The 27,114-nt window shown below is 44.5% G+C and overlaps 1 protein-coding gene across 2 annotated transcripts; it reads left to right on the top strand.

Moving 5' to 3' along the window:
• On the top strand, positions 1-25,501 carry Ttd14 (TRPL translocation defect 14). Of its 2 annotated transcripts, XM_077677591.1 has the most exons (13): positions 1-219; positions 3,594-3,661; positions 4,202-4,239; positions 4,812-4,849; positions 5,148-5,276; positions 12,253-12,347; positions 17,496-17,600; positions 20,849-20,926; positions 21,018-21,113; positions 21,465-21,561; positions 21,799-21,890; positions 22,166-22,281; positions 22,766-25,501. In XM_077677591.1, the coding sequence occupies exons 1-13, from the start codon at positions 162-164 to the stop codon at positions 23,016-23,018; spliced, it is 1,263 nt and encodes a 420-aa protein (XP_077533717.1). In that variant the 5' UTR covers positions 1-161; the 3' UTR covers positions 23,019-25,501. The 2 variants fall into 2 exon arrangements, with proteins under 2 accessions (XP_077533717.1, XP_077533718.1); XM_077677592.1 differs by lacking the exon at positions 20,849-20,926.
• The last annotated feature ends 1,613 nt before the right edge of the window (positions 25,502-27,114 follow it).

A 27,114-nucleotide genomic window follows, 5' to 3' on the forward strand; every position in this document is an offset into this window, starting at 1 on the left:
CTCTCCCGTCCTCGCTGCCGTTCTCACGGCGAGTGCCCGAATGTGGCTGCCGCCGGCTGCTGCATGTGTCCCGCTCGCTGGCCGCATTCTCATGCACTGAGAGACACGCATCCGAGCTTCGTCACGTTCACCGAGGGCGACTGTCCGGCCTACCCGGCGTCATGGCGCACGACTCGGAGAAGCGGGAGAGAATCGTCTACAAGCTGGTCTTGACCGGCGGTGAGTCGTACTTATTGATCGGCTTGTCTGCCGCACGCCGGGAATAAGGGTTCAAGATCACGTGCGGCGCGTGTAGGTCATTGCTGTTGGCCCGCTCTCACCACGTCGCTTCTTTTCTGTGCGTGGAAATCGAGTATTTTTCACTTGTCTCTCGTCGTCGCGTCGATATTCCGCGCCGTCGAAATATTCGGGCGCGTTGTGAACCACCGGCTCTGTCATTAGCATGCGCTCCATTGATACGGATGCTGGGAGCGCGCGCGCGCGCTAGGGGATGACGCAAAATAGATGTCCTTGAAGGCCCGATCCTATTATCCGTCGTGGTTGCTCTAGGGATTCTGTGTCCGCGTAATGCTTTGTTTGTATTGTCTTTCCCCGCAAAGGAAGCGCGGCTGCTGTTTACCTGTAGTGCGCGGCCTCTGAATCTGCTTGCGGCGCGGTTTATTGTTCCGGACGCCGCTGGCGCATGGAAATAGGAATACTGCGCAGATGTCTGGTAATGAGACCGCATGCTGTCACCGCCGCTGCTTAGGGAAAACAGGAAGCAGGCGGCGCCGTCTCACCTGGGCTGTCTTTGCGCACGTCGGTACATCCGACAGTATGCTCGCGCTTTTTTTTTTTCGGATGGGTGCACGATTTTCTCGAGTACGTCTGAAATTTCTTTTGTCTCTGTAAAAATGTTGAAGAACGCATCATTCTTTTGAACATGCGTCTTTTGCTTCATGCGAAATTTCGAGTATCAAATATGTATAATAAAAGAAACCATAGTTTCGGTTAAAAAAGATGACCAATTTGCGTGGAAATAAATAACAGCCGACAGCTGCACTCTGCATAGTTCACCTTCAGCAGTCAGAAGAATGAGAATTGTACTTCTAGATTTTCAAGCTGAGATTTTTCCTCTAGTCACCTCGTTAACTCGAAGTCGTAAAGTCCACTTATAATTTTGAGTTAAGCTAAATTCTGAAAATTTGTTGCCAGATTTACGAAATAAGGGCTGGTGCTGGTAACAAGCGCACCACTGCACAGAGGAGCTTTCGTAATAAAGGCAGAAGTTCTCAGGAAAACAAAATGACAAATTTGCGGAAAAATAAATAATAGCTGACAGCTGCACTGTCTATAGTTCACCTTCAAGAATTGTGCTTCAAGATTTTACCTCTAGTCACTGACAGTAATCCGTCGTTAACTCAAAGTCATAAAATCCGCTTAAAATTTCGAGATAAGCGGAGTTTCGAGTTAAGCGAAATGCCGAAAATTTGTTGGCAGATCAATGAAATAAGAGCTGGTGCTGGTAACAAAAGCTCTTCTGCACAGGGGAGCTTTCGTAATAAAGGCAAAAGAAGTTCACAGGAAAACCGGATTTTTATTATTGCGGAAGAAAGAACTGTGTGGTGCTCGCACGTTTCGCGTTCGCATCTGGTCCCAGAAAAGAGTTTTCGAGCTGCTCAGTGCATCGCATCAATTGTTGGTCAGTGTCGTCCGCAGCTATCTCAACGGGGACGTCGGCCTCGTACAGCGTGTATCCGTTCGAACATAGACGTTATCACGTGTCCTCTCTAAACATTTTGAGATGTATCTCTGGTCCCCCGAAAAAATGTTCCGAGATAAATGAGGGCAAATAATGATGCCTGTGGGAGGTAAATGTACGGCGAGAAAAAAAGTTTTGACTTTACTACCGATATTTTGAGATGTCAAAGTTCGAGTTAATGAGGGATTGTGCTCAAATATTTGCTCCCTTTTCATTGCATTCTTCATTCTGAAAATTCTTTGTGTGTGATGTGACTCGAGCAATATTGTGGCTATGGCCTTGACTTCCTTTCAGTCGCAGCAGTGAAAACATTTGATAGCCACACTACATGAAATCGCTGTAAGCTGAAGCAGAGGCTCAAAAATTACGAGCCATTCCACTCTTTAAAGGTGGATGACCAGCAAAGCTGTATGAAATGCACGTCACACACACGGGGATAGAAAATGTGCACGTATTTATTTTTCTCATCGTTGGGGAATGGTACTGACTACAGCTTTGTGATTTAATAGTTAATGAAACTTTGAAAGACCAGAGTTTTATCCTAGCAGAAAAACATGGTCTGTTCCATTTCCCACCCGTAGAGACCCTTTATTGACAGGTGATGGGAATTCCATAACCTTTGCAGCTTTACTGTAATTTACCTGACTGCGAAAAGTAAATGAAATCGGCTGTAATTATATAGCTGTCTCGGTGGCCAATTGTGATATAGTTGTTTTTGGCAATGTTTTGATGAGTCTTAAGAGTTACGGCCGTTTTCTGCTGAACATTTGTGGTAAAGTTGGCTTTGCTGCAAGGCGTGTTTGCACGTGCGAAGCAAAAATGCACGGAACTCTCACCTATTTCGGACCAAAACTCGGACCTCTTCGTCATGTTATTTCAGTAATATCAATGTAAGAAATGCTTTCTCGGCACGTTTGGGGTGTGTACTATGCTTTCGCCCAAGCCATGAGCTTAACATCCCAGAGTGTGCGGTAACTGCGCAGTAACCATCAAAATCATAGGCCTTTGGAAACATGGCGCGGACCCCCTGAAGCTCTCTACAGTAAAGGAAGATCGAGGGAGACGAGGCTGCCTAATGGCGCCTTCTTTTTCAAAGAGAGGGGAGTGTTTCTTTGTTGACAGACCAGAAAAATACGCAGAACTCTATCCATATAGAGCTTCGCTTTGAAGGGTATCTGTTGGAGCAAGCATGAGGTTCCATTTTTGGCTGGCAATAATTATAGTTTTAGCAGTGGTTGCTGGCACAAAGGAAGAAGTGAAATGTTTATCCACACCTTTGTGTGATCGTGTACAATGGCTTAGATGTCTGGACATGTGACTATGTTTGCATGGCTGATGTTGGCTGCCCAATGTCAGGAGCAAAAATATACATGGGAAATTTGCGAGATTTTAAAAAATTCGAATTCTATTGTGACTGTTAGTTCAAATTAACCCGGTTAGTTAGTTTAGTCCCCTGTTGGTTCAAATAATCCGTAGCCATCACTATGCCGTGCTTTATATATAAAGCCCAGGTGCTTTAACTTCTAAAATTTGTAAAACTCTTTAAATTTGAAAATTTTATTAGCCTTCTTTCTAAGAATGATTGTGTCTGTGCGTTCCTGCTTTGTACCACAGTTGCTCCTACTGAGTCTTCTCTTTATCTCCCTTTTTTTTTTAACCAGAGCCTAATTTCAGCAGTTTTGTTTTGTTCACTGAATTTTCACAAACCCTCACTGGCATAGCATTTCATTTTATTCATGTTAACAACGCCGCGAAGTGCCAACGTGATGTCGTAGCACTAGACACTTGTGTGCTGTGCGCTTTTTGACGGGAGAGTGCATAGGTTGCAGCCTAACCGCCCCTTCTCTTGCAGGACCCTGTAGTGGCAAGACTACGGGCCAAGCCAGACTGTCAACATTTTTTGAGAACTATGGCTGGAAGGTAGGCAGGGCGCATTCCAAGGACTGTGCGGGGCTCTTATACCTTGAGCAGTATGCAGTGAAACAGTGCGGCATTTCAGCGCCATTCATTTGATGATCAGAAATACGTGGCTAATGCGTTCTACAAGGGATGGCCACTTTGTTGTTGCTCATGGCAGTCACAAACATGAGAAATATAGTATGCTAAAGTTTGTCTCCATTAAGGGGAGCTTGTGTTCAGGGCTCTTGCATGGAATAAAATAATCCACATCGTATCCGCCACTGAGCTGTACCTCGTAGCCAAGGTGCAGTCCTTGTCTTGTGAAGTGCCCCAAGTCAGAATTAACTCTTTCTGATCTGCTTAGTTTGAACACTATGTTTGGCAGTCTTTTTTGTGTGTGTTGCGATGTTTCAAACAAACTGGTATTCTGAATATCAGCTGCAGAAAATGCCGTGGTAGAGTTGGTGGGAACTTAATTTGCCGCTGTATTCGAAAATTCATCTTTTTGTGTACTGTCTGCGAAGAAAAATGCTGCAAAATTTTCTTTTTGTGTGTTGGCAGGTGTACCGTGTGCCCGAGGCCGCTACAGTTTTACTGAGGTAAACATTTTGAACTTTTTTCTGGTGTGGGAGCAAAAGGGCATTTGGAAACAACTGTGCATTCAAATTCCTAGAGATTCCCTTCTGTAAGATTATTGTGTGTTTTTTTATAACGGTGGTGTTAATTAAGAGCAATTAATATGTCCTTGTTTCACTGAGGAGTCTTCTCGTAAACAGGCACTAAGGCAGTTTGTCAGTCGGTCATTAGTGAGTGTTAACCTGCACGTATACATTCTGTAGTGAGGACAAAATTGTCAGGCCAATTCAAGCGGGTAACCTTTTGGGTACACTGTCAGCGGCTTGTGGAACCAAATGATGGGAGGTTGGAAAACAGCACAATAACTGCCATTTCTGAATGACTAGTGTTACATCCATCATTGCTCCCTATTGGGATCACCAGCTTCCCATTCTGATAGCGCTCTGTCTTTGCCAAACAAACTGTGCTCTAAAAACACCTGATGTAGCAAACTGAGTCTTGCAGCACCCCAAGCCTGCTACCTTTTCTCTTTCTTGTGAGCAACGTTCTTGTTTTGTCACAAAGCCTGGGCTAACGGGTCCTCTTTTGCTTCCAGTGGTGGTGTGCGATTCCCTGACCTGAGTCCCCCTGAAGGTAAGCTGGGATTAGAAACCGACGTTTTTTTGTAGTGTGCAGGGTATTTTGCTGGACTTAGCATGACATCATCATCCTCTTGGCTGGTTTCTATCATCACGGGTGTCAAGGCATTTGTAGTGACAGTTCCTGTAACGAAAGTTCTCCCCTTTCTTTCCATTTTCCTCCAGTCACACCCTTACTGATGTGCTTCCCTAGTGCAACCATACTCACTTGCTTTGCTGTCTCACAAGTTGACAGGATGTGCATATCTCCTCCTCCTCCTTCGTCCCTCTCTCCCTTCCTTTGCTGGCCCCAGTGGAGAAGTTCCAGGAGAACCTGCTGAGGACCATGATGTGCATGGAGGAGACGTACTTTGACCTGGCCAAGTCCTGCGACAAGAACTGCCTCGTTATCTGCGACCGTGGCACCATGGATGCCTCTGCCTGTAAGTATACCGCCGCCATACATTATTCCTCTGCAGAGTGATTGCGACTTTGGGCCATATACTTTAGAAGGCAGAGACGGTGCTGTAGGAGTGCTGGAATTGCCTGTCGTATCCGGCAACTTGCATTCAGCTGAAATAGCCCCTTTTTTTATCATTTAGCAAATTGTGGTCCTGTGTCAGGTTCACTGCACAACAGACTAGGACAAAATGGGAAAAGGAGGCAGTGCAATCTGCACTTGTCGTGTGTACTTTCAATCCGAGGACTTTTCCTTTGCACACTGGAACTCTCACATGACCATGACCCAGTTGGCTCATGAGCTGTTCAGTTCGTGTTTAACATTTTATTTTTAGTATTTCTATTAGCACTGTGCTTATTAATCACGAAAGATTTCAGATGTCACCGTGAATTCTGCTAGCATCGATAAGAAGCGATGTGAATCAGTATTCGTCGCACATATTGTGTGATCAGCACAGTCTATTTACAGGAACTAAATGCACCAGGCAGTTGACAAAATAGCTGCCAGAAAGAAGCAAAACATTTTTACTAGCTGTAGCTCTAAGCTTGTGCAGTAGATATGAGTGCCCTCAGATTCTTTTTTTTTTTTTTATGTTGCACCCTGGTTTAATGGGTGCATTTGTTTTTTCATGAGTTGGCAGCATTTATGTGTGCTATTGTGCACATAGAATATTCTGTTTACATGCAAGATCGAGAGAGAAGGTTTAGAACAAATATCACTTGCGTATTGTATATTTAACATTCCAGAATCATTTTGTTGAGCCATGCAATGTTGGAAGTGGGTACTAATACCTGGAGGGGCATTCAAACTGGGTGCTTTTGCATTTTGAAGATGTTTTAACAAGGTTTTGAGGCAGGGGGAAAAAACCATAATTTAGAAGTCTGTTTTTTAAATTTTTTTCATGGGGCCCAACCCTTGCCTAGTTTTATCTGTTAATTGCAACGAAGAAAGATCATACTTACTGTGCAGTAGATGCTCACGTGTCCCCAAAGTGACTTTCTCTCGGGATGTAGCTGGCAAGGCTCTCGCATTACCCGAGCCTGTGGCTGTATCATATTCTGAGCGCTTGATCCGATCCTTTGTTAAAAAGATGCTGGAGCTCGAGTTACTGATCCGTGTAGTCGCTTTGTTCATTTATCTTATTCTAAGTGAGGCGCAGTGAATGCTGTTTGATTCAACTAGTATATAAAATGCTGAATTTTATGTAACTTCCCCTTATTTCAAAACTGCCAAGCGTATTCCTAAATATTGGACAACGAAGTTGAGCCAGTGACTGAGTTTTAAGTAACTGCTTCTTGCGTTAATATAGATGTGGGTGAGATTCCTCGACTTGTCATGATTGCTATTGGTTTCCCCTTTGTAGCGGGATGGTAACGTGTCATTTTACTAAAAAGGACTACTATACCTATGTTTTATGCTCTTGGTTTAATACTAGCGCTGCTTAGGGCCGGCACAAAAAACTTATTAGGCACGAAATACTTTTTCCTGTTACAGGTGGTAACTGTCCTAGGAACTTTCAGAGTCAAAGAGGAAGTGCTGGCTGCGATAAACAGTTTTTTCTGAGCAGTCAATCTGCAACCCACGGGTGACACTGGCTCACAATTAGGGTTGTTTGTTTTGGGGTAAAACCTGATTTTACCCTATTTTTACACCCCAAACATATTTCAGGAGAATCGGGTTAAACCCGATGTCTCACTGAATGGACCTGCAAAGTAGCGATCTGTGCTGACTGTTCGTCGTTCTCCACCAGTACTTTCTGGAAGCAAGCCCCGCAAACACAGCTTTCAAACTCTTTGAGCATGACTATCGTTCGCTACCTCAAGCTGGCAAATGCTGCACTTCCATCATTACATCGTTATGCTCGGCTAATGGAAGCTGCGATGTCGAGAGAACTTTCTCCAAGTTGAAATGTGTTCAACGATCGGTCAGGTCTCGAATGCAGACTGACATGTTGGGCATGCTGATGATAATGTATTTAGACAAGGATCTGTGAAAATTTGATGACCAGCTTTTCGCGCAGAAAATGTTTCGTGTCTTAGAATTTATCGGTGCTCTTTACTGTCATCATTTACCGATTCATTTCCAAGCAAACGCCCAAATTTTGGAGAGTATTTGCTAAAAAAAACACTGATGTCCCCCCCGGTTACCAGCGTGAAACAAACACCAATATTAATGCGTTAGAGTTAAGAAGCTTGTGGAGCCTTCCAAAATAAACTAAGTGTATTACTTAGTACATCTGTAGATTAAACCCATAGAGTTTCTTACAGTATACACTAGAGAGGAATCTGGCGCTAGCGTCTATGCGGCTCACATCAAGGTCGTCTGTGTCGTCATGGACCGCCATTATACATCGCGCTCGCCTTTTTTTCATCATTGGCTTGGATTGAAACGTTTTAGTGACCGCAAATTTAAACAAAGTGCCACAAAAACGCGAAGTGTTCAATTATATAAGTGGAAAATAAAAACAGGCTGTTTTAAAACTAAGAAAAAAAAGAAGTGCAGCGTATTTTTGCCGGAACGGTTGTGCCTGCTATTTATTCTGCAGGCCAAGGTTATAGTTACGAACAATGTTATTATTTGGGGGGTAACTCATTAGAGACTGTGATTTTATTAATTTTACCATTATTTCAAAAAATAAGTTTTGAAGAGTTTCGGAAGTTTTTTGAGCGTGCCTATGAAAACGTTGCCTTCGTGGTGAACCGGTGCACCGCGACCGCCAGCTAGTTTAACAAGAAAAATGAAAACGTGGCGTTAAGCAGTCGTGGACGATGACAAGATAGGACGTATACAAGCGCCCGTATCTGCCGTATCTTGTCTTCGTCGAAGTACGTTTTTTTTTCTTCTTTTCGTCGGCTACAAATTTCGCGGCGGCATATTACCCGCTCAGTCATACGTCCTTCGACTGCGGCATGAGCAACGTCAGGTGCGATCACGCATTACCTGCTGTTTCACTGAACACGGCGACCACAGAAACGGGAGGATTTCGGCTTCCTAGTAGCTCGTAAACGTGTGAATGCATAGTGAAGAAAACAAATCCCCAAAACCGCTTAAGAATCCAGTTGTCATGCCAAGCCCAAGCCAAAAAGGATGTCTTCCCATGAACCCCCAAGACGACATGGCTTACGAGGCGCAGTTTCCTCTCTAGTATACTTACTAAGAAACTCTATGGATTAAACCCAAAACACCCTGAATTTCGGAATGGTTTTAGAAAAAAAACGGTTTCTCCCTGATTATTAGTTTGAAAAAATAGCACCCGATTTTTTACACCCTGATTTTAAAAATATATAAAACCCAAAAACAAACAACCCTACTCGTAATGCATCCATATTTCATTTCATTTCAATTATGTACTTTCAGTACCGTTCAAGTGTTACAGGAAGGACTGGGTAATAAAAAAAATAGCAAAACGCACAGTGGGGCAGGAAGAGAACAAAAATTACAATGAATGAACAAAATCGTAAACTGCTGGCTTGAAGGTGACAGGCTCGGTGATGCAGACGATGGAAGCGGGAAGGCTGTTCCAGTGCTTGCTAGTTTTTGGAACAAAAGGGCCGTGATAATGTTTAGTTCTGCACAATGGTAAACCAACTTTGAAGTTGTGGTCAATGCGGGGAGATAGATAAATGGGGTCAGCGAAAAGCGACTGTTTAACTCTTTGCGTACCGGGGGAAAAGTGCCGTTTTTTGTGGGTTCCGGTAATGTTTTTTTTATGAAAAACCTGTTAGGTGAAAAAAAGGTATAAAGCACACGAAAATGAACCTAAATAGATTCTCTTTTTATTGACATAACTTTTATGAAATTGTAAAGAGAGAAAAGGCAAAATAAAAATTGTCAAATCAGACATTTTGGGCAAATTTAGCACAAAATTGCGAAAACGCTCTTTATAACTTCAAAGAAAAATTTTTAGAAGAAATTCTGAAATATACAAATGTTTTCTGCATTTCTTGACAATGTTCTCTAAAAAAATCAAAGCCCTAACTTTAGCGGTTTCTGAGCTGCAAAAGTTTGTTTACAGCGCGTCAAAACCACGAAGAAAAAAAGCTTTTCTCGATTGTTTTAGGTAAAGTATTTTATTGCAAAAACTCCGTTGTCGAGGCAGCAGCGAGTCTTGGCCAAAGGATGTGGAAACCCTGCAGATAAGATAGAACCATGCGTGACACTGATAAACCTCGCGAACCGTCAGCGGAGCACTCAAAGAAAACCGGCTACACTAGAGAAACAAGCCGCTCGCTTACCTGTTGGCGGCCGCGGATGTTCCGGGCTGATTGTCGTCATCGTCACTGTCAAAACTCAAGTCTGACTGATCGAAATCATCGGAAGAGTCACTGCTGCTAGTAAAGTCCCGAAAATCTACCGAAGATTGAGTAGAATCTCGCGATTTGCGGTGTTTGGGAGCAAGCGTCGAGCTCGCGGGGGCGCAGCCATCTTCCGCGGCAACTACGCCGCGTATACGCTTCTCCCGGCGGGCTTTAAACTGCCGCCACCTGGCTCAAAAAATACAAACTACACAGCAAATGAAAGCTTATTTCTTGTGCTACACCGTAGATGGCGCCAAACGTTTCAAAGCGCCCGGCGCGACTTTCAAATCAGCGTTTGAAAACTCCGATCGATTTCGATCGCTCATGATCGAAATCGCGCGTGCGGTACGGAAAGAGTTAAGAACTTGATTACTGTGATAAATTTTGTGAAATGTACACAAGCTAGAAACGATGCATCGTGTAGAGAGGTCGTCAAGATTTAACTGTTTTTTCATTTGTTACATTGGCCAGGCGCTCGTAGTTTGATAATATGAACCTAGCAGCACGATTTTGCAGTGAATCTAGAGATGAGGTGAGTGATTTAGTACCTGGGTTCTAGACAGATGAGGCATATTCGACTTTCGGTCAAACCAGTGTCTTGTATAATATTAATTTCAACGATGACGGAGTAGGAGAAAAGTTGTGACGAAGAAATCCAAGCATGCGATTGGCGCTGTTAGAAATGTACTTCACATGCGTTTCCCTAGAGAGGTTATTGGTAATATGGACTCCAAGATACTGTATTTACTCAATTGTAAGTCGACTCGAATGTTGGTTGACCCCCCCAAAATTGCATCTCTCTCAAAAAAGAAAGAAAGAATGCGAGCGCCGCCTAAAAAATCGTATCACAAATAGCTCTTCCGTCAACTACCAATACCCCCCATACGGCTACTCTTCCATCAATGATCGATGCTCCCTCAAAAGCCGTGTGCTCGTGGTGCATGCAGTAGATGTTAAAAAAGAAGAGCTTTTGTATAAGCATGCGGAATAACTATGCATTGTGGGTTGAGTGGGAAACATTATTTGCAATTATGAGAGCACATTCGCTGTAAGATGACAACCATCCAAGCAACCGGCAGCGGCCGCTACCGCGCGATACCAAAACAAACAACATGGTGGCTGACGGAAGCAGCCACGCACGATTTTCTTTTATTCGTGAGTACGTTACTAGCATTCAAGAAGCGTTTTGTTCGTATCTAATAAACAAAATGAGAATTAGCGAATCCCTTGATTCAATGCACGGCGCTAACGTAGCCAGAATTATATCACATTGTTCTGTACACTTCCGAATGCGATGGTGGGAGGTTAGTCGCTCCAAGTACGGTGAACAAAGGGCCCAGATCAAGAACACCAACTTTCAAAGTTGGCATCATCTTTATTGACGCCAGAATGTATAAAGCGGTAAATTAATGCGCTACGCTTCGACCATAATCATGGAAATGAGAGTGCAAAGCTGTCCCCACGTTGTAGCACCCCTGATTTCTCATTTCTCTTGCTGTTACTAGCGGTACACGGTTCGCTTTCAATTCTAAGTCGACCCACCTACATTGGATTGTCAAATTTGAAAAAAAAGGTCAGCCTACAATCATGTAAATACGGTACTTATAGGTGGTAACTTCAGTTAAAGGTGAGCCATTGAGGTGATAAGTGGGAGGATTGGTGGGGTTAATTGCTCGCAAAACTCTCATAAACTTACACTTGTTAACATTTAATTTCATACGCCACGTTTTGCACCACGTCGAAATGTTATTAAGATCAATTTGAAGACTCGCGGTATCAGATGGGTTAGATATTTCTCTGTAAATAACGCAGTCACCAGCGAACAACCTTATAGACGAGTTAACGGTATCAGGAAGATCATTAATATATATTAACAATAGAAGAGGGCCTAACACCGATCCTTGCGGAACACCGGATGTCACCGGGCAAGGGCCAGAGTCATGGTCGTTAATGGAAACATACTGAGTACGATTTAGTAATAAACATTCAATCCACTTGATTACATTGATGTCCAGATTAAGCTTACTGAGTTTGAAGAGAAGTAGTTGATGATGAAAAGTGTTGAATGCCTTGGCAAAATCAATGAAAATACAATGGATTACGGATGAGCGATCCAAGGCAGAAAATAAGTCGTTAGTGAAAACCAGTAGTTGAGATTCGCATGGATGATGCTTGCGGAAACCATGCTGGTGTTTGGTAAACGATGAATTAGATTCCAGAAAATTAATCAAGCAGGTATAAATATGTGTTCTAGAAGTTTGCATGGGATTGACGTTAATGAAATTGGCCTGTAATTGGTTGGGGAATGTACGTCACCAGATTTGTGCACTGGAAACACCTTTCCTACCCTCCAGTTGTCTGGTACCATGGCTGTCTGCAAAGATTGGGAAAAAAAGTAAGATAGCAATAATGATGGATGATAGTACTCTTCAAAAACTTGTAGTTCATGTTATCACATCCAGCGGAAGAATAAAGTTTTGCGTTATGATGTTGGTTATACTGTCTAAATCAATTACAATCGGTTCCATTTCCAGAAACGTAAAAGAGGGGATAATGTGGAGGGATAATTGCTACCACATTTAGCCAAAAACTTTCACATGACCATATACCATGGGCACTTGAATTTTTCACGTGTGCTGATTGTGAAAACCTTCATTACAGTTGTCAGCAAGGAAATTTGGGAGAAGATTATCAAGGCTCATGGCTGGAATACAGTTGACCTGAGAGACAATCGCTACAACCAGATTGTCCACTTGGTAAGGGGAACGCTCACTACTGGCTTTTGTGATTCTCTGTCTTTTATAATGAGCCTGGCAACCATTTGCAGAATGTTACTGTGCCCACATAGTTAGAGCCCCTTACTTTTTGCGGTGGAACATTTCAAATTCTGCGATTCTAGATAGGGGAATCTGCAAAATTCTGCGACAACATTGAAACAGCATAAGGTATATGTAACAGTTCATTTATTAGACACTTCAGACTCCTAACGTGCTAGATTTTATTTACAACTGAAGGGAGCTGTTGTGGCTGAGCATCTGGTGATGCTTTGTGCTTTCTTTACCAAGACAATGGCGCTTGTGAGGCACAATGTCACCATAGCGACTGAATGACCGACAGGTATTTAAGGGCAATGGAACAAAGTGTTGGAGTCAGGTGTTCCATCTCAGCCCAGAAAACCAGGACATCAAAATCTTCACCTGGCTTTTCTTGTTTAGAAAGAAATTGTGCCAAATCCCTGTCACTAGACTTGAGGTCTTGGACAGACTTCAGGTACACTTGCCATTCAGCAGCTAGGGCTATAAATCCAGGAACGGCCCCAAACTCTGATCTCTCCTCTGAGAGACACCCAACTTGCTGGGGATCCAAGCACCTCACACTCTTGAAGAACTTCCAAGTGTCAGAGTTCTCCAAGTATACTAGCGCCTTGCTAGCCACTTTTCTCATTGCACCCTTCATTTGTTTGCAATCTGACCGGCCTTGTCGTTTGCAATGTTCTCTTTCTGTGGCTATGGCTAAGCCCCTTGATTCAGGTAGGATACGCAGATGCAAATGTAGGTAGGAATACGCAGATGCAAATTTAAATTTTCAACAGTAAAAATGTTGCAGACAATAGAAACCATTTTGCTATTACTTTTCCGCCATATTTCACCGAATATATCATTTTGGGGACGTAGCGCCACACTTTTAACGGTTGTTTTGGAATTCCGCGAAAACACTTCAATTCCGCGATTTTTCGCGGAATTGCGGAATCGCGGAAAGCTAGGGGCTCTACACATAGTGGCCTTTCTTTAAAGCAAAAGGAGGTAATCGTGGAAGGAGTTAAGAGTAGCCAGGAAAGAAGAACGCATATGAATATGGTCAGACTCTGGAAATGGCAACATTTGCAGTTGAGAGTAGCCAGGGAAGAAGAACGCATATGAATATGGTCACTCTGGAAATGGCAACATTTGCACTGTGAACTTGTTATTCCTGCATTTCTGTCTTGGCTGCATTCTTTCATCACTTTAATCTTTATGCCCCATGTTAGGCATACCGTATTTTTTGGTGTATAAGTTGCTTTGCTTTTTTTTTTTTTTTTTTTTTTTTTTTTTTCCTCAAATTTTTGGCGGTGCGGATTATCCACCGGTGCGACTTATGTATGGCATAAATCCGGTGCGTGCCGGCCACGCGTGGTCCGCGCTTGAAAAGGTGCCTGTATGCTGTGGGATGTCAGCGCACGTTAAGAGATGCAGCTCTATGGTCTAAATGAAGGAATTATTTGTTAGTGAGTCCGAGGAACAAGGCTTCGATGGTTTTGCCTAAACGCCATCAGTAAGTACATGCCATCGCTGTGTATCAGTAAACCATTTTTAAGAAGCTAGTTCTGTCTAACTCTGGATGGTAGATGCATGTGTCTAGCACTGCTTACCGGGGAATGCGTTCAGAGGTGGCAGCCGTTGCAACCATGTACTTTCACCGCATTTTCAAACGAACTGATCCTCTGTGAGTTTACCTCATTAAGGGGACGTGCTCCTCCAAACAACTTTTTTTTTAATAATGAAGTTAGGAGGCTGAAATTTTCACAGCTTGTAGAGATTGAGCTCCTCTGGTCATATATGTAATCAGATTTTGAATAGCTGCTCCGGATAAAATGTTACGCAGCATGACTTTCAGAAAACTGGCTTTTTTGTGCACACTTTTTTTTATAGTAAACATTTTTTCTGAAACTTTTAAAATAGCCTAGGTGGTTCCTTATGAACTGCAGAGTGCACAAATCTACCTGAAAAAGCCTCATCATCATTTTCCTCACCACGAAAAAAAAATGACTGGTAGTGTGCCTTTTTTTGTTCTGTATATTTTTGTTTTATGACCGTCAGAAATATCTAAGGACACAAATTGCATAATGAACAAGATTTGTGCACTCTACGTGTTATAATGAACATCTGTGCAAAATTTCATCCTGATACGACAACTTTAAGTGGGAAAATAAGTGTGCACAAACTCAGAAAACGGACAAAAACAACAAGCTGAGAAAAACGCAATTGAAAATTTATTTCTTTGGCAGATTCAGAAATTCTTGCTCGAACAACATGAAATTTGGTGGGGATACAGTCTGAAATGTCCACATTGAGGTACTAAAACTAGAATGCTTCTGCTGCATAAGTTGCACCTTCACGGTTTTTTCTAGGGTAGTCCTTGGTATGGGACCGTTTCACCAGGCTGCGGCAATGGGGCTAGCCTTAGCAGTCAGCTTGGCACACATCTGCCTGATCCTCCGCTGGTCACTTGCATTGCTTAGTCTGACCAGTTCTTCTGAAGGGAAGATTCCCAGTTCTTGGAGAACTTGCTCAAAGCTAGTGTGGCCCCTGTTGAACCACAACCCTGCGAGGGCAGTGGCAGTCTCCACTACAGTGAACTGTAGGTTGTACAATAGCGTCCTGTGCCAGATGCGCAGTGCTGCTTCCATCTCCATGGCATGGGATGAGCAGTCATTTTTTTCACACACAAGAGGCATGAAAGGCTTGCCACACTTCCTCCTCTTGCTCATCAAGCTTTTGGTGGCGGCTACAAGTACAAGTAGTTTGACAGCACCTCAAAATCCAGGCAGAGACCAGTGTCAAGAGAAATGGCAGTGCCAACACTGTTGTGGCTCGTGTCTTTGCTTCTGCCAAGTACCATCAAAAATCACACTGAGGTCAGTCTGACCAGCTTGCAACGCAGTTACTTGCCTTGCTTCAGCAAGGTTGTCAGAGACGCCTTTTGTGGCCGCAACATGAACTTTCTTGGCAGTGTTGTAGAACGTCTTTTGATGCTGTGGTTTTGGTAGACCAAGAATGGCACAAAACCTGCACAGCTGATCGTGTCCGATGCCAACCGCGCGTGCAGCGAGTACCGCTTTCACATTGACGGCGAAACTATCACGGGGACTTCCCCTGCAGAGTTCCGGTTTGCGGCCTCCGCGACCGACGGCGGCAGCGCACTGCTACGAGTAAACAGAAGAAATCACTCCCGCAGCCACTCCCGCAGGGCACTTCCCGTTTTTGAACTTCAGTTCCAGTACCGATGCGAGGCCCTTCCGCTTGTTTGCAACCTCAACTACGACGAGTTCGCACTTCCCGCACGTCGCGCACACGGTGCCACTCAAGGTCACTAAGAGCGCCGACTTCACAGATAACTGCACCGCTCCCGTGGCTGGCTGTCTCCTCACCTTGGAAGGCTGCCGACTTCTTCTCCGATGCGCTTATAAAGCCGATATCTTCGCTGATAAAATCAGCCCCGCCTGGTAGAGCCGCGCTTGCAACGCTTGAAGGCCCGGCGCCGTTAGGCCTCACAGTGCCGGTCGTGCCGGCATTGGCCGTGGTCGTCACAACGCTGCGCCGCTTGCGCTTTCCTTTGTACCGGCATGAAGTACGCTGCTTCCGGCGACAAAAGTCACGCTTCTCCTCACCGTTCACGATTAAAAACACACGATAAGGAAATAGAAAAGATAGCGCGAAGTAGCGAACGGAACGATGCGGGCGATGGCGGCTCACAAGCGGCAAGAGCCAATGGCGGTCCCGCTTTCGCGTCACGTGATTTAAATGCCCAGTGGGAGCTCGCAAAACAAGCGGGAAGAAACATTTTTTTTTTATTTTTTTTACGCGGAGATACGAAGCTGCCGATCGGCTCAGTCGAGAGAAGAAGGCTTGATCTACCTCTCTCAAGTGACCGAAATGGCGGCGAGCCACGCTGCCGTGCGGAATAAATTCTCAAACCTGGCCGAAATTTGGCTTGATTGCGCGATTTCTTGGGTCACCGCGAGTCATTCAGACACATTTTTCACTAAGTTCTCGTTCGTATTTCGTTTTCATTTTTTTACCCATGAAAGAAGGATAGTCAAAGATGCTAATGCAAGGGAAAACAAAAAATCGGTATATTTCGAAAAAATCGCGTTTTTTCGACCCGCGTGTCCCCTTAACAAGTGTGTTTTATAAACTGGCGCCTTATATACTTTTTTTTTTTTTCACAGAAAAACTCGTTTTGAGGGAAGTGCAACCTATACAAAAGTGCGACTTATAGACCGAAAAATACGGCATATGTTTGTAGCTCTCATGACTTATCTCTGCCCTTCAAAAAATGCTGCTCATTTGGGCTTGCCCCATTCACAGATGGCAGTTTTCAGTTTAATTTGTTGCTGGTTTTTACTGTGTGAAGCATATTTTCTTTGGGAAAAGCTATGTAAATTAATAAAATGCTGTCATCAGCCTTCATGTGGAAAGCAGTAGAGTACACTGAAATTGAAAGGCTGAAGGCAAGTACTCATGAAATTAAGCAAAAAATGTAATCAGAAAATATATATAATGTAAACTTTGGTGTTTGAAATGGGTGTTCGAAATGGGTCCTGGCCACTGGTGCCACCAGTTTAATTAGTTGTAAAATTGGTTCCAAGCATTACATCAAAAAAATGCTTTCGTATTGCATTCCCTAGGGTTCATAATATTTAAAAATATATAAAGATTACAGTTTTATGAGTAACACCGTTTTCTCTATTGTTCCTCTAAAAATGGCTAATTATATCTAATTATCTTAGGAACTAATTGACTGACTCAAGAAATAATGGCATATCTGAAATCAGTTAGAAAAAAGCAGCAGGACTGGCAAGTTTCATGGAGTTTACTTAAAAATTAAAAAAATTGTTGGAAGGTGGGGGGGCAGAGCATTCTGCGATTGTTTGTTCAGGCTAGCGAACCATCAGCTCGGAATGAGCAAGCAGTTTAGAGAGAACTTTTAAGGTGTACTGAAAAGCATTTCATCATATTCTATAACATCAGGTCACAACTTTTCAATTGTGTTGTTGTGCAGCAGTACTCACAGGTTTGCTGTTGCTTTGTAGCAAATTTTCAATTACACTAGCCAAACAAAAAAAAAAAAAAACTGCCATGCAGGTCTCTGCCGCCAACGGAGCCGAAGCATTTTACAACACGGAGGACAACAGCTGCCGCACAGAAGGCATTGAGCTGGCACGGGAGCGAGACAAACTGGCAGCTCAGGTGAGCCTGTTCCCTGTCAATCCAAGGGTTGTCACAGTAAACTCGCCTATTTTTGCCAAAGAACCAGTGCACTGCAACAAAGTAGAAAGCTGAGCGATTTGGTTAGGGCTCATATGTAGCCAAGCTCAGCTTCAAGCAAGAAATGGTCCTCCCTGTGTGAAAGGGTAATAGCTTTAACAGTAGTATTGCAAGCTGCACGCACCACACAGCTGTGTGGGATGGGGCAGTTGGAGAAGTTTTATTATTTATTATTGTAGGGCTTTACATGCCGACGCAACACAGGCGATGAGGCGTGCCATAGTGGAGGGCTCCGGCTTAAGTTTGACCACCTGGGGATCTTTAACGTCTGCTGAAATCTCAAACACACGGGCGTTTTTGCTTTTGCCATGGAGAAGTTTTAGGCTACACACTGAATATCATAAAGTGATGTCCCCCACCCACACCTGTTCTTCTTTTTTTTTTTTTTTATTTATTTATTTATTCAGAGGCCTTGCTTTTGTGTCCCACCACGGCTTAACTTTGTGGCCTCAAAAGACAGGCCTCTCAAGCATCAATGTGGAGATAACAAATCAGAAGAACACTACATGCAGGCGAATACACTAGCAGTGGTGGCATGGCTCATACATGTCAATGTTATGTTTAGCTAAAAGAAAACCCCGAGTAAATTTGAGGGAAATATAATGCACAACTGCTGATGCTAGCATTGTTCTGTTAGTTAAAAATACACATGGATGGGTTGTTACGGGAGCAAATTAAAATTAATCGCCGCATCTAATCACCGAAAAGAGGCCTTGCACTCCTGCTGGGTTTTCATTAACAGGAAGAAAATGTTGCGTCCCACCTTGGGACAACTTTTCCTCTGTGCTTTGTGAATGCCCCTGTGCATGTCGAAGCGTCAAGGGTCCTGTGCTCGTATCAGTCGGCAAAACGAAGTGCAGTCGAACCCCGCTACAACGAAATTTCTGCTTCAACGAAATATTTCCAATTCCCCGTCAGCTACCACAGAATTCAATGCAACAAAGTCCTCACTACAACGAACCATTTGTGTGGCTTGTTCTCGCTTCAACAAAATTTTCACTCAGTGAGGTTGGATTTGAACATTTTCACGATAAAATAAGCATGATGCCAGCCGTCTGTAGCTTTTTTATACTTCCAAGCCCCTAAGTTTTATTGAAAACGAGCGCCGTGCACCCATACCACCACCCATAAACAAAAATAAACTCGTAGATGGACAGACGCCATTGTTTTGTGGTGATAACAGTGTGACTGGAGCCTGGTTCACCAAGCCGGAGCTACAGCCAATCCATATCCAGTTGAAATCATGTGAATGTGCCCTGCTGGCTCTGCGTTGTTATGGTGCACTGTCATGTATGCATTGTGAGCAGCTGTCATTATAGTGTTCTTTCTACTAATCTTCAAAGTGAAAAGCAAAATTACTGAGCACGAGGTCGCGGGTTCGATTCCCGGCCGCGGCGGCCGCTTTTCTGATGGAGGCGAAAAGCAAAAACGCCCGTGTGTACGAGATTTCGGCGCACGATAAAGATCCCCAGGTGGTCAAAATTAATCCGGAGCCCTCCACTACGGCGCGCCTCATCGCCTGCGTTGCGTCGGCGCGTTAAGGGGGGACACTGGTCTTGAGGACATTTTTGTTATTTTTTAACCTATGTGCTTGAGACACATTCAGTGTATTTCAACATCCTGAGCATAAATATGCAGTCAGTTTTTGTCTATGGGGTGTAAGTTTAGAGTTGTGCAACATGTTATGGCACTCCGTTTCGGGCAATTTTTTCATTATGTACCTATGAAATACTCAAATAGCTTTTATCCCTTTGTGCTCTAGAAGGACCAGGGAGTGCAACTATACCACTGCAGTAATTTTAGCATGGTTTCTACAAACGCTGTAAAATTCGTAAATGTCGGGTCATCAATTACCAATGTTTTTGTAAAACTAACTGCATAAAATCTTGTGCCAGCAAAAATAAATTCTGTACTTTTGTGGTTTTATTGCACTGTTCAGTTCATAAGCTTTCGAATGCAGCAAAAGTGATGTAAATCGAACCAGTACATCCCAAGATATTGTACCCGACAGCTGACCACGTGGGAAAAAAATTGGTTTTGAGAAAACAGGGCACAAAGTTTTCAAACATAGGCAAAAATGGTCATTTAGGCGACTTTAAAGGGCGACAGCTTTGTGAATACTTAAGATACAGCTATGATATTTTGCAGGTACATTCTTTGGGACCTGTAGACTGGAAATAAAATTAATACAGAAAATTGATTTTTTGGCAAATTTTCGGTCCTCAAGACCAGTGTCCCCCCTTAAACCCCACAATCAATCAATCAAATCAAAGCAAAATTAATGTTTCCGTGTTTAAACTTCAACCCGCTTCGCCCTATCTTGATCATGAGCGCGTACTTGCGATAAATGCAAGGGCACACTGCTTGCTTGCCGAGGTCAGATGCCCACAGTGCCCGGTCAAATGATAATGGGTGCTGCTCCTGCCACGAGCGAGTGGGGAGGGGCTTCCAATTGCCTAGCAGCTATCTGCAAGAAATCAGCTTGATAGATATGCTTTGTTGTACAGCAACATGTTTTGTTTTGTGCTGCTGAGCACAAGGACACGGGTTCGATTCCTGGTCGCTGCGGCCGCTTTTCTGATGGAGGCAAAAAGCAAAAATGCCTGTGTGTTCGAGATTTCGCCGCACGTTAAAAATCCCCAGGTGGTCAAAATTAATCTTGAGCCCCACACTATGGCGTGCCTCATCGCCTGTGCAGCGTCAGCGTGTTAAACCCTACAATCAGTCAATCAATATGTTTTGCTACTGCATATCTTCCCCCCCAAAACATGCTCTTTCTGTGTGGGTAAAAAACAACCACTGGTACGTTTGTTATCCGAATAAACACCACAACCACGCGTCACTCCTTTTTCTAAAGAATGCGTTGCACAGTCAATGATGCGGATAATATATGGGGCTTTTTTTCTTGCCCTTCCTGAATGTGTTGGGGCAGATTTCACCTCAGCGAATTTCCACTTCAACAAAATTTTTCACGGGTTCCATCAGTTCTGTTGTAGCGGGATTTGACAGTGTAATCATTCATCACAGACCTGGCATCTTGTTTGGGATATGATGGTCAGTTGCCTCAAGTTGTAGCAGATAGGCTAGGACGGTGGGGGAAAAATAAGCCTAGGGATGCCCATGCCTGTAGCAGTATACTTCAGTTTACGAACAAAGTTTCTGGCTTTCAGGCATGGATTGGCCACCCGTACATGGACGTCATAGATAATTCCACAGACTTTACTGCCAAAGTGCGCCGGTTGATCGAGGTAAAGCTTTGCTCTCTAGTGTGTTGCCTTTAATCCTGGAAGCCACTTGTAACGTGACTTTGATTCGACTTCAACTGCTGTCTCTTTTCAGTGCGTGTGCCGTAGAATCGGCATTGAAATCGGAGACCGGCTAGCCACCAACAGTCGCAAGGTCAAGTTTCTTGTGGGTTCCATGCCGCCGGACAGTGTAAGTGGGACTTTTTTACTTAAAACAAAAACAAACAATGCTCTTGCATTTGGTCTTAATTGATGCCTTAGGCCTTGTGGAACAGTGAGGCATGCCTTGTATTGCTGAGATTACATTTTTTGTGGCCTATGTTCACTTAGCAGTTGTCACTTCACAGGGGCTTGTTGCACGCGCGCAGTGGGGCTTGCAACATGTGAACAGTTGGCTTGAACGTGTTAGTAGACGAAGTAGTTGAAACGCTGGCTTTCTGAAAAGTGGCGCTGGTCTTTCTGAATTGTTGGTGTTGCTTTGTGGCTACTTTGCCTTATCCGGGAGCCTGATTGATTGCTCTGGGCCTTTTCTCATTTCCAGGCATTTCCTTCTTTCCAAGACTTCGATGTGGTGCATGACTACCTGGTCACTACACATCCGAAGGCACAGTCTCGCCTCCGTAAAAGAGGACAGCACAGTAAGTACTGCAGCTTGTGTGCTCTCTGAAAGGGCCTCTAACTCTTGTTTGAGAAAGGGAGCAAGTCCTTGTGCTTTTTTTTTTGTTGTTGTTGTTGTTTTCGGTTTTGCATCTTTATTTATAAAGTAGCTGTAACCTTAAAGATAGAAGAGCTTGGTGGTGTACGTGTAGTCCGGCATCATTATTTCGGTGTTTTCATGTTAGCCTGCAACAATGTTCCGTGTCTTTCCTCCCCAGATTGCTGGAGCTATATGCACACCATGCGAAAGAGCGACATCAACAGCCAGACCGTGGAGCTCAAACGTCAGATCACTCACCGGGACTACATTGTGAGCACCCTTGGGATTCACCGTTTGCTCTGCAATCGAGGTGGCTGTGACAGCCAAGTAACTTGTCAGCTGACTGGCATTGCAGTAGCCAAGCTACCTTGATATAGAGGCGCAACATGTTTAGATAACAGTTTAAAACGATATTATATGCGTGGATATGTTGAGTGAGGGCATTTGGTGGGTGCTGGCAGAGCCAGTGGGACTGGGCAGTCAAAGATGGCTGCCGCCTAGCTGGGGGCCCCTGCAGTGAGCTGAGATGAGGTTCTCTCTTGCAGAACATGCTGGCCCAGCGTGACGACTCGCACTACACCGTGTACAAGGTCCGCCGCTGCTTCCTCTGGAACCACATGTACTTCCAGATGGACATCTACAAGAAGCCCTGCCACTCCAGGTACGGGAACAGCGCACCTGTGTGTGGGGGGGGTGGCTGCCGGTTCACCAAAGGAGCCAGCCCCCTGTGATCCTGCTGTGTAGTGTCTTAGTTGATGAGAGATATGCCGTAACCAACCACCACTGGGTGGGAATAAAAACGGCATGTACTTTAGGAATTGAGGCAAAGCTCTAATACAACTTTAAGTGTAGTTGAAATGTGAAACGTATGTAAGATACCTCACCTCCCATCCATGTTTCAAAGGGATTGGCAAGGGCATTTGGAATATTGACAGCATAGGTAAAAAGTGTCTACATGGGGTTTATAAACCCTGAACACACGCAAGTATGCACACACAGAGCTCCAACCTTCCCTCTTTGGCGTACCTTTCTGTGTGCTCGTTTGTCATTTGCACTCGCTACTTTCCCCGTTCACTTAATCCTTGTAGTAAAAGCACCTTCCGCATTCCTAACAAGGCGGTCGACTGCCCGCTCTGCCCCAACAGGTGCGAGGGGCTGATCCTGCTGGAGACGTACACGGCGCACAGCCCGGACGAGCTGCAGGAGCTGCTGCCACCCTTCCTGGACATCCGCAAGGACGTCACCAGCGACCCCAACTACTCCATGTTCTGCCTCTCCTACAAGGGGGACAAGCCGCCCATGCCCATCTTCAACTGCAACGGGCACCGGGGCGGTGCCATCGACGGCGTCCAGCCGTACGACCTTAAGGCCGCCGCCGCCGCCGCCGCCTCCACGTAGTGGAGCTTTTCCCCCCCTCCCTCCGCCACCCCTTTCAAGCTCCTTTTTTCTTCAATTTTCTTCCATTTATTCACCCAACCCTCGTCCCCTTGCGTTATTTCAGACCTCGTCCTGTGCTCCAGGCTACTGACATTAGCTGCCTCTCCACGCCGCGACACTTCAGTTGCCATCCAAATGAGTGGCAGTTTTTGTTTTCGGCAGCTGTTGGCCAGCTACAGCCGACAGCTAATCCGGTGTGTCAAATTCAGTTGCATTGAAGGCATCTCGCGTTTTTGCGATGGAGGGCACATACCACCACTTTCACGCAGATTCTGCCATTGTTCAGTTTGTCAGTGGCCTATTGTCACACGCCTGGTCTTTTCCTTTTCTCTTCCCCATGTTCGAAAATTCCTAGGCCTCGATCGACGTGGGATTTAGTTGAATACGTGCCGTTTATTTGCACCTTTTTGAAACAATTGCTGGAGTGAGGGTTTTTACACCATTATTCTCGCAACCTGTATTATTATTCTTATCATTATTGTGTTTATTCTTATTACTGCCATTGTCTTCTGCTTTGCATGCCACGATGGAAGGGCACATTTGTGATGGAATTGCCTTTGAGTTGCAGGTTTCATTTACTCCAACGTTTGTGTTTACGCGATCGCTGCAGTTATTAGAAGCGCGGCGTAGGGCGCGTACACACTTGCCTGCTGAGAGCCGTTTGCAATTAGTGCGTTTATTGTTCATGCCCTCATACTAAATTATGTCGATAGGCTGAATCCACTGTTTTGATTACGCTAGATGTCCCCTCAAGGGGTAGTTGCTAGGCGTCTTTTGGGGGCATTGCAGGTGTTGTCTTGAGGCATCTCTCGAAGCCATTTTGTTTAAGGGGTGCACCACCAAAGATTGCATGACGACAGTGTTGTAGTTGCAATGCCGTTACACGTGGCACGTTATAATTCACGCCACGCCACTCTGTAGTAGTCGTCCTAGAAGACCATGTACATTTGTACACAATGTTTGCTTTCAGATGCTGTTTGCGCGCTTCGACATTATACTAGCGGCTTGTTGAATGAGCTTTCCTAGATTAGATTCCCGGTTTTGTTTCCCTCGTTGCTGTATGCATGCGCTTCTAAATGAAAAATGCGTTGAAATCTGCGTTATAGTTTACCCGGCTTTTTGAAGCCAAGTTTTGTTATCCTGTTTTGTTGCTTTTTTTTTTTTTCGTGGGGACAAGTGTATGGAGCAACTGTGATCACCGTGTGCAGTTAGTTAGGCTTTCCTGCCTGAGCCTCCGATTGTTAAACTTCAGATGGAGGTGTAGGAGCGACGCATTTTCACTCTTGTACTAAGTGGCCCCGTGCTAGAATTCGACGGTCATGGTTTGCCGAACAACTCGGAAGATGCCTTTTGCCTGCTAAGCCACATGAGGCTTTGTGATGTCGTGGTGATGTTGATGAGACTGCTGTGGAAACAGTTCTGGTTCAAGGAGCTGACAGGTTTGAATATTGGTGCGGAAAACGTTTCGCCGTGTCTAATCGGTATTTCGCATTTCATTACCTGGCTGCATGGCTTCCGGTTACCTTGCCCTAAGGTCTGGGAGACATGCGGCTGAAGCTGTGCCTTACTTGTCGCCACCGAATATGTTACGTGTCACTTTTGGGGCAAGACTGTTGGACGGACACGTGCACAGACGAAGTATATATTTAGTGTCTACGCATTGCACCCCGAGGTGTGCTGTGAAAAGCGAAAAAAAAAGCTTAATTTTCGATGGCAGATGTACTTGGTGTGTTGAAACACCCCTATAATAATAGCTGTACTTTTTTTTCCTGTTGCTGTGCGTTGCTTTGTTGTACGGCACTAGTTTCTCTAGTCCCCCTGTTAAGGTGTTGAAGAATCATCTCTGGCGGTTGTTCCTTTTGTTTTCCTTTTCTCACAGTGTGTATTTAGATCTGATTTATGTTTTTCTTTTATGCATGCGTACCAATGCAATGTTTAGAATTGTGTACTCGATTCCACTATACTCTAGAGCTTGGTCTGATTCCCGCTGCCTACAGTGATATACGCCGTGCTCACCTTTTGGCACGTGCTGTTTGCAGTCGATACCGGTTTACGTAGTTAAATTCGACGAAATTCGACTCTGCCACTTTGTTTTGTACGGGATTGTATCCTACAACACCAGTTCTATGTACTGCATACTTTTACGTATTGTCTAGTATCGATCTGAGCTATCCTAGCCTATAAACTAGGGCGCCTCTACGTGCAGTATTAGACGTGCGTCTTGATCTCTGTTTTGGGGCATTTTCTGCATGTTGACTTTTGCGTTGTGATAGCAAATAAGCGACGAGTCATTTTTTCAGGCAGTTTACTGCATAGGACAGTGCATGTATTCTGTGCAACCGAATCTCTGTTTTTGCTTGGCTGCAATGCAAGCACCCATTGTCTAGGTTTCCCACTTTGTTGGCAATATTCCACCGTCGGTGATTAAACTGAGTGCACCAATCGATGTATCGTCTTCCTCACTGATCTGCGGTCAAGCTGTGCGCAGGGATAGGTTGTGTGGGTTTTCACTGACGCTTACCAACACCCCTGATACACCCAATCCCAAGCCTGATACACCCATAATTGAGTTTCGCTGCTCCTTTGTGGCTGCATGAAAGTGGACCACATCATACAAGGTTAAACTTTTCAGCTAGGGAGTATGACATGTTGGTTTCTTTTTTTTTACAGGATGTTTTAATGACGTAAAGTATGAACCAGGAATGGGCCGATAATGTGAAGCAGACCTAAGGCTTGGCTTGGCTTCAAGAAACACTGAATTTGCACAAGAAATTTACTGGGAAAGAACTTGTTGTGTAGTGTGGTGCTCTGATCAATTTTCCTGAAAATAATTGAAACCACAGAGAAGTGCATCTGCTCAGAGCGCAAAAAAGCAGTCAAATGTTGAGGCAATACAGCACTTGCCACAGCACCGTGAGCTGAAGAAGATAGTAGATTGGGTGCTGGGACGCACAGGTGGTGTTGGCAATAAATTTGCCACACATACGTTGCAAGCAAGAACAAGCCAGACTGATCCATCGCAAAGCACGACTGCATTGTATGACACCGCAGTCAGTCCTAACCCCTGAAGCTGCTGTGTGCACAAGCAACAAGTTTGGGTTCCGTTAGCTGTCCAGCAAAAAGCAATTGGGGGCCAGCGATGTGGCCTTCACATGGTTCAACCAAAATTCAGGGCCCACTCCCAGGTATTTGATTGTGCTGTGAGTGCTTAGGACAATGATTGTTAGAATTGGGCTGACAGCTAATGAATAGCACTTGGGTAGTTTGTCAATTTATAAAAACAAGATAGCACCAGGCATTAGATTTACGCAGTGTCTAGAGTTACGTCCGACGTAACCCAAAATAAATAACTAAAGTTACGTCCGACGGAACGTGGAATTGAAAACTAAATGTACGTCCTACGGAACTTCAAGCCAGTGTCTAGAGTTACGTCTGACGGAAATGAAAAAGATACGCCAGACGTATCTCGACCCCAGCGGTTAAAGATACGTCGGACGTACGCCGACCCCGAAAATCTTACGGTATGTCAATATGAGGTCCCTCCTCTGTTCAAGGGACTTTATCGGACATACTCGATGCCCAGAGGCTAAAGAAAGGTACGGCGGACTGACAGTGCAGGCCCGTCCGACACACCCGCAGGTTTGCCCTGAGGCTGTCTGTCTTGTTGGGCGTCTGTTGGTGCAATCCCGCCTGGCTTCGAACCGCCTCGCGCTCGTGAACACAAGTTCTAGGGTCGAATCCCTCTGGTTTCCTTTCCTTTTTTTTTTTTTAGACAATGACCGTTGCTCTGCATTTTTCTATTGTTTTTATAAGATGAACCTTCCTAGGTGCCAGCCACCACTCGTAAGTTTTCCCCCGCATGTGGCGCAAAAAAAAGAGGACCCACCTGTAGCTTGTGATCTATGTCTGTGTTGCTTTAATCAAGTCTGTCCTTCCTCGACCAGCCGAAACAGTATTTCATCGACAACCCACAACTGTGAAGCATTCATTCTGTGTGCACTGTAACAAATTTAACTTGCATTCCTCTTTCGTAACGAGTTTATGGTGAGCCTGTCCT

This window comes from Haemaphysalis longicornis, unplaced genomic scaffold (genome assembly GCF_048455015.1).
Source record: "Haemaphysalis longicornis isolate Haplotype H1 unplaced genomic scaffold, Haemaphysalis longicornis Haplotype H1 scaffold_7, whole genome shotgun sequence".
Lineage (NCBI taxonomy): Eukaryota > Metazoa > Arthropoda > Arachnida > Ixodida > Ixodidae > Haemaphysalis > Haemaphysalis longicornis.

Excerpts from the sequence above, each read along its gene's own strand:
- Ttd14 (XM_077677591.1), top strand. The coding sequence starts at position 162 with ATGGCGCACGACTCGGAGAAGCGGGAGAGAATCGTCTACAAGCTGGTC. Across the intron at positions 4,240-4,811 it reads GCCGCTACAGTTTTACTGAG|TGGTGGTGTGCGATTCCCTG; the intron begins GTAAACATTTTG and ends TTTTGCTTCCAG. Across the intron at positions 17,601-20,848 it reads GAGACAAACTGGCAGCTCAG|GCATGGATTGGCCACCCGTA; the intron begins GTGAGCCTGTTC and ends TCTGGCTTTCAG.